Genomic DNA, 7461 nt, shown 5'->3' with positions numbered 1-7461 from the left:
AATGGTCAAGAGATATCTGATGGATGGAGAGTATATAGATATAATGATAGATATGTACATACATAAATACATATACACATACATAAGGACTCACATATAGAGAGCACAGAAAGTCATTCGACTGTATGGTCCACTGGAAAGTGATTGCGGGAGAAAAAGAGAATTGATTCAAAGGTTGAGTCTGGGCTTTCCAAACATCAAAGCTGGGGTCAGTATCACTGACAACACACAGCTGTAGAAGGAGAGGAAACCAGGCATGTCTGATGAGCTGGAAACCTAGTGAAGAGAGGGTTTCCAGCAGGAACCACTGATGAACTATTTCAAATGCTGCTGATAGATCAAATCAGATGAGGAGTTAAGGAATTTTGGGATTTGACATTTGTGTAGACATTGACCCTACTGGGGGGAAGCATTAGTGGAGTAATCCTATCAAAGCCTATGTGGAACAGCTTATATTGTTCAATATTCTACTCAAAAATAATTTATTAGAATAGCATTTTTGATGCTAATATTGATAGTTTTGTTAAATTTAATATTTTTATAGATTCCAAAACAATGAGTTATGAATAATCATGTTGTCCATGATTTTTATTGAACTATAAAAGGAGTTAGGTTGATGGGAAGTTAGTGTGACCAGAATTGTCCCTGAAGTGTTATATGGGTGTGCAGTCACTAGATATGTTCTCGTCCATCATTTCAATGGATCATTTGTAGTTCACCATGCAGCAACTCTGAAGAGAGGAAAATGTCCATATCATTGTATACAATATTAAGTCTCATTGTCATATTCCAAGACATATATTTTGCCTAATTATTACCATTAAGGGAAAATATTATAAAGAATAAAATATTATAAAAAATAAAAATCTAAAATAATACAAGAGTATCTAGTATTATATTTCTTATGTAGTATACATGAACTACTTATACCTTTTTTCTTTTTTTTTTCTTTTTTTCTTTTTTTTTTGTGGGGGAGGGGGCTGCATCTGGCATATGGACGATCCCAGGCCTGGGATGAACCTGTACCGACTGTGCCACAGCAACAGCAATGCCAGATCCTTAACCCACTGCACCACATGAGAACTTCCTGAATTAATTACACTTAAAATTGACCCTTTAGATTATTGTTGCTATTTTTTTTTTGGTAGAACATGTATGAAAAAGCTGATCCTATATAGACTTTTCCCCAAAAGTTTGTGTATATTCCCTTTTTACTTAATCTTGTATTTCCTTCCTCATGTATATACTGTGATGAGATAAATTTATAACGGCTCTAGTTTGGCCTAATGTGTGGAAACACTAAAAGAAAAGACCTAATTCTTTAAAAACATATGTTAAAAATAGGTAACATTCAGTATTTCAGACACAAATAAGGAATCATGACTTTAGCATAAAAGAAAATTGTGATTATGAAGAAGACCAAAGTACAAGAAGATGGATATTAAGTGCATCTTTCCTTTAGTTGAACAATCATTCTTAAGAGGAAAAAAAATCAACCAAAGACAAACATTTATAATTGAAAATTTTAAAGCCACTAAACAGGGAAACAATCAGCCTCAGATGTTTTTACCTTTTGGTAGACTGTGTAAGGAATCTTACAAAACTGAAGACAAGACTCAATTTACTTGAACCTGAGAAAATGAAATCTAAGAACAACCATCACAAACAGCCTGCTAGGTTTTCCTAATAAGACAACCACTTAAGCTATGGCCAATCAGATAATTTCCTTGTTTTGCCTCCATATCTTCTCTACCAAGTCCTCTGCCCTACTTCCTGTCTGTAAACAACTCCTCATCACATTTGGTTAAGAGCTGCCTGATTCAAATTGACGTTTGATCAAAGAAACACCTGAAAATTATAATGTGCAAACTCTATCTTTTAACAACATATAGCACAATCTGAGTGGTTTTGTAGCAAAATGAACATTCTTTCAAAAATGGACACTTACATTGCTGCATCCTAGACTTCAAGGTCTGGCAGTAATGAAATGTCCTTCACTATGTTTTCAGCATAGAGATTCAAGCTCAAGTCATTTTCTTTCCTCCTAGGTGAGATTACCTGTAGCCATGGAGAGAAGCAATTACACAGTGACAGATTTCATAATGGTGGGCTTCACAACAGACCCTGTGGTGCAGCTGGTCCTGTTTGTGACCTTCCTTGGTATCAATTCTGCGACTGTGTTAGGAAATACCACCCTCATGGTGTTGATCTGTAAAGACTCCAGGCTGCACACACCCATGTATTTTTTCATTGGGAATTTGTCTTTTCTGGATCTCTGGTATTCTTCTGTCTACACCCCAAAGATCCTAGTGACGTGTATCTCTGAAGACAAAAGCATCTCCTTTGCTGGCTGTGTAGCCCAGTTTTTCTTCTCTGCTGGGCTGACCTACAGTGAGTGCTACCCGCCGGCTGCCATGGCCTATGACCATTACATGGCCATCTCAAAGCTACTGCTATATTCTCAGGCCATGCCCATAAAACTATGTGCATTCTTCATAGCACCCTCATATCTTGGTGGCTTTATTAATGCTTTCATTGTTACCAAAGGGACTTTTGCCTTGAACTTCTGTAGCAACAACATTATTGATGACTTTTTCTGTGATATCCCACCTCTGGTGAAGTTGGCTTGTGGAAGAAAGGATAGCTACCAGACTGTGCTCTACTTTGTCCTGGCTTCCAATGTCATCACCCCCATTGTACTTATAATAGCTTCCTACCTCTTCATCATCACAACTATCTTGAAGATCCGCTCCACCCAGGGCCGCCTCAAAGCCTTCTCCACCTGCTCCTCCCACCTTATCTCTGTCACCTTGTACTATGGCTCCATCCTCTACATCTACTCTCGTCCACAATCAAGCTATTCTTTAGATAGAGATAAAATAGTTTCTACATTTTACACCGTGGTGTTCCCCATGTTGAATCCCATGATTTACAGCCTAAGGAATAAGGATATGAAAGAAGCTCTGAATAAACTCCTCAAATAAATCAAGATTCTTGCCTTCTCAGGATAGGCAAAGATAATTATTGATCAGGTTATTATATCTCAAGAATAGCTCCATTGTGTTCCATTTGGGTCATTAATTCTTGGAGTTCCCTTTGTTGTTTGGCAGGTCAAGAACCTGACTAGTATCCATGAAGATATGGGTTCAATTCCTGGCCTTGCTCAGTGGATTAAGGATCTGGTGTTGCTGCAAACTGCAGTGTAGGTTACAGACACGGCTCTGATCTGGTGTTACTGTGGCTGCGGCATGTGCTGGCACAGCTCCAATCGGACCCCTAGACTGGGATAGCAGGCCCCTTGGGCCATAAAAAAAAAATCTCACAACATAAATTAAAGAATTTTCATTCTTGATATCTGTCCATTCAAGAGACCTAAGATGAGAAAATTGCAGCAATTTAGGAGATAAAATTTAATGTAAAATGATAAGGATTTGAATTAAATTTCATTTTACTCTAGATTAAAAACAAAGAACATAACACCAACCTCTCTCTTCTTCCTTCATAAAATGATAGAATAGCACACTCCTTTAGCATGGGAATCTTTTGGTTGGATCATAAGCATAGAATGATATCTATATAGTTTTTCCTAGAATTGGAAAAAAAGCTGAATTATTTTTTTAATATTTTACTATGACTATAAACTAGTTTAAATCATTGCTTTCCATTCCTATAAGAGAATTTCTTAAGCATTTTCTATTCACTTTTTCTCCCCCAGAAGCATTAACACGAAACCCAGTGTTATCTGTGAAATAATCAGTATGACTAGGTTCAGCAGTCATAACATCTTCAATCTATGTCTTTTACATATGTTACTCTATTAAGAAAAAAAATCAGTCAATATGATTGTAGATATGATTTGGGGAATCACTGTAAAACTCCCTGGGTTCCTTTTTCAACATAGTGAATCCACACAGACTTTTAGTTCCAAATTGTGATGTTTTAAGCATCGAAACACAGTTGGTGTAATAGGTAATAATGATAACTATAGTGAGATGAACAACTTGAGAAATAAAAGTCTATGAGTACACATTATCCTGAAGGGAAAAATTCATAAAAGGAGTACATAAAAGTAGTGATCAATCAGGAGAGGAAATGCAATCAGATACATATAGTTTTGATTTTTAAATGTGAGATGTTAATGTAATTTACTTCAATAAACCTGAATATGTCCTTATTTCTATAGAGATAAGCAGTAAAAAAAGGCAAGAAAGTAAAATGTAAGCAAGTAGTCCCACAAGTAGTTTCCCAAAATGTAGCAGTTCCACTCAGCAAAAAAGACGGAGCAGCAAATCAATGATACATATTAACCTGGAAATTAAATGCAATATAATATAATCACTATTAGTTTTAACACAAAGTAACCCAACAAAGACTAGGCCCAACAGTAAAATTCCAAGATGCTTGATTTAGAAAATATTCTTTTTTTTTTTTTTTTGACTTTTTAGGGCCACACTCACAGCCTATGGAGGTTCTTGGGCTAGGGGTCAAATGAAACTGTAGACACTGGCCTACAACACTGCCACAGCAATGCCAGATCTGAGTCATGTCTTCAAACTACACCGAAGCTCATTGCAACACCAGATCCTTAACCCAATGAGAAAGGCCAGGGATCGAATCTGTGTCCTCATGGATACTAGACAGATTCATTTCCACTGAGCCACAATGGGAAGTTCTGATTTAGACAATATTCTAAAAACAAAATTTATTTATGCCAACTCAGACTCTCATTTTCTGAAAGCTATTTATTACTCACTAATAATTTTTTCTATTAAATAGGTTCTTTTTAAGTAATGTTAATAGATCTAATTAGTGTATTACAGTAGCAGAAAAATAATTATTTAATATTGTTAAGTGAAACTATAAAATATATCATTCCACAGGAAAATATGTGACAAAAAGTTAAGCTGGTATAATAAATCTATTCTTAAAACATCTTAGTATCATAAATCTTGATTTTACCTGCAAAAAGAATACTCAAACTACTGGTCAAGAATTCTGATTTTAATCATTTTAGAAGAGGCAATAAGCAAAGCCCATTCTCCCAATAATTATCACTATATACCCAGATACTATAACCTTCTCTGACCCAAGTGTATAGTCATATTTTGTATATAGAAAAGTATCTCAACTCCAAAACCAAGTCTAAATCACATTACCATTACCCTAGTAAGATCAGAAAGTATGGCTAATAATGATCTTAGGAAGACATAAAAATACATAAGAATGTGGAATTGTTGGTTTTTAATAGGTTTCAGTATGAGTTTGGCAGGAAGTTTCTACTTGCTGGAAGTAGTCCTGCTATAGCTTGCAGATGTAAAGGATTCAGAAGAATCTTCAACATTAATTTGAAATTACAGTATAAATTTCTAAAGGAATTTTCTTAATTCAAATCACAAGTGAAATTTGAAGTCCTATAAGAAAGTATTTTCTAAATTGTGTCCTTTAGATATATGAGTTTTAATAAACATTTCTGTAAGTACAAATGTTTGTGTTTTCCATGCAATAAAAATCTCTTGAACTTATATGATTGATTTTTAAAAATGAACTCTTGGTGGTCTTTCACAGTATAGGCAATATCAGTGGACACTTCCCAATAATAAGACTTGTGGTACCCTTAAAATCATAATATAATAGTTTTCAATTCAGCCTTGTACCTGGATTAAAAAAAAAGAAGTGGATAACTGGATTTATAGAGCTGACATTTACAAAATTATCTACTACTGTAACTTCCTACTGCTATAATTATAAAACAAACATTTCACTACCTCCCTTGTTGCATGACTCTGGTCCATTCACTCTTTTATCAGCACCTCAGTTGAATAAAACTTACTGGTAAATTGAAAAAATAAATAAAAGGCATCCATATAAGAAGAGAAGAGATCAAACTGTCACTGTATGCAGATGACATGATTCTATACCTAGAAAACCCTAAGGACTCAACCCCAAAACTACTTGAACTGATTAATAAATTCAGCAAAGTAGCAGGATATAAGATTAACATTCAGAAGTCAGTCACATTTCTGTATACCAGCAATGAAATATTAGAAACGGAATACAAAAATACGATACCTTTTAAAATTGCGCCTCACAAAATCAAATACCTCGGAATACACCTGACCAAAGAGGTAAAGGACCTATATGCCGAGAACTATACAACTTTAATCAAAGAAATCAAAGAAGATGTAAATAAATGGAAAGATATTCCATGTTCCTGGATTGGAAAAATCAATATTGTAAAAATGGCCATACTACCCAAAACAATCTACAGATTCAATACAATCCCTATCAAATTACCCATGACATTTTTCACAGAACTAGAACAAACAATCCAAACATTTATATGGAACCACAAAAGACCCAGAATCGCCAAAGCAATCCTGAGAAACAAAAACCAAGCAGGAGGCATCACTCTCCCAGACTTCAAGAAACACTACAAAGCCACAGTCATCAAAACAGTGTGGTACTGGTATCAAAACAGACAGACAGACCAATGGATCAGAATATAGAGAACTCGGAAATAAACCCTGACACCTATGGTCAATTAATCTTTGACAAGGGAGGCAAGAACATAAAATGGGAAAAAGAAAGTCTATTCAGCAAGCATTGCTGGGAAACCTGGACAGCTGCATGCAAAGCAATGAAATGAGAACACACCCTCACACCATGCACAAAAATAAACTCACAATGGCTGAAAGACTTAAATATACGACAGGACACCATCAAACCCCTAGAAGAAAACATAGGCAAAACACTCTCTGACATCAACATCATGAATATTTTCTCGGGCCAGTTTCCCAAAGCAATAGAAATAAGAGCAAAAAGAAAATCATGGGACATCATCAAACTGAAAAGCTTTTGCACAGCAAAGGAAACCCCAAAGAAAACAAAAAGACAACTTTCAGAATGGGAGAAAATAGTTTCAAATGATGCAATGGACAAGGGCTTAATCTCTAGAATATATAAGCAACTTATACAACTCAACAACAAAAATGCCAATCAATCAATGGAAAAATGGGCAAAAGACCTGAATAGACATTTCTCCAAAGAAGATATACAGATGGCCAGCAAACACATGAAAAAATGCTCAACATCACTGATCATAAGAGAAATGCAAATCAAAACTACCATGAGACACCACCTCACACCAGTCAGAATGGCCATCATTAATAAGTCCACAAAGAACAAGTGCTAGAGGGGTTTTGGAGAAAAGGGAACCCTCCTGCACTGTTGCTGTGAAGGTAAACTGGTACAGCCACTATGGAGAACAGTTTGGAGATACTTTAGAAATCTATACATAGAACTTCCATATGACCCCGCAATCCCACTCTTGGGTATCTATCCGGACAAAACTCTACTTAAAAGAGACACATGCACCTGCATGTTCATTGCAGCCCTATTCACAATAGCCAGGACATGGAAACAACCCAAATGTCCATCGACAGATGATTGGATTCGGAAGAG

The 7461-nt window shown here is 35.7% G+C and overlaps 1 protein-coding gene across 1 annotated transcript; it reads left to right on the top strand.

Annotated features, from left to right (window-relative positions):
• Positions 1-2066: 2066 nt before the first annotated feature.
• Positions 2067-2984, top strand: LOC100519587 (olfactory receptor 9G19-like). Its single transcript, XM_013994320.1, has one exon. It carries the CDS (start codon positions 2067-2069, stop codon positions 2982-2984), a length of 918 nt encoding a protein of 305 aa, XP_013849774.1.
• Positions 2985-7461: the final 4477 nt, after the last annotated feature.

Source organism: Sus scrofa, chromosome 1 (assembly GCF_054392235.1).
Source record: "Sus scrofa isolate SSC_HxYL_T2T_F1_AM1 chromosome 1, Sscrofa_HxYL_maternal_Yorkshire_Landrace_v2.0, whole genome shotgun sequence".
NCBI classification, from domain to species: Eukaryota; Metazoa; Chordata; class Mammalia; order Artiodactyla; family Suidae; genus Sus; species Sus scrofa.
The sequence above is the reverse complement of the archived record's forward strand: the minus strand, read 5'-3'. Positions and strand labels throughout refer to the sequence as shown.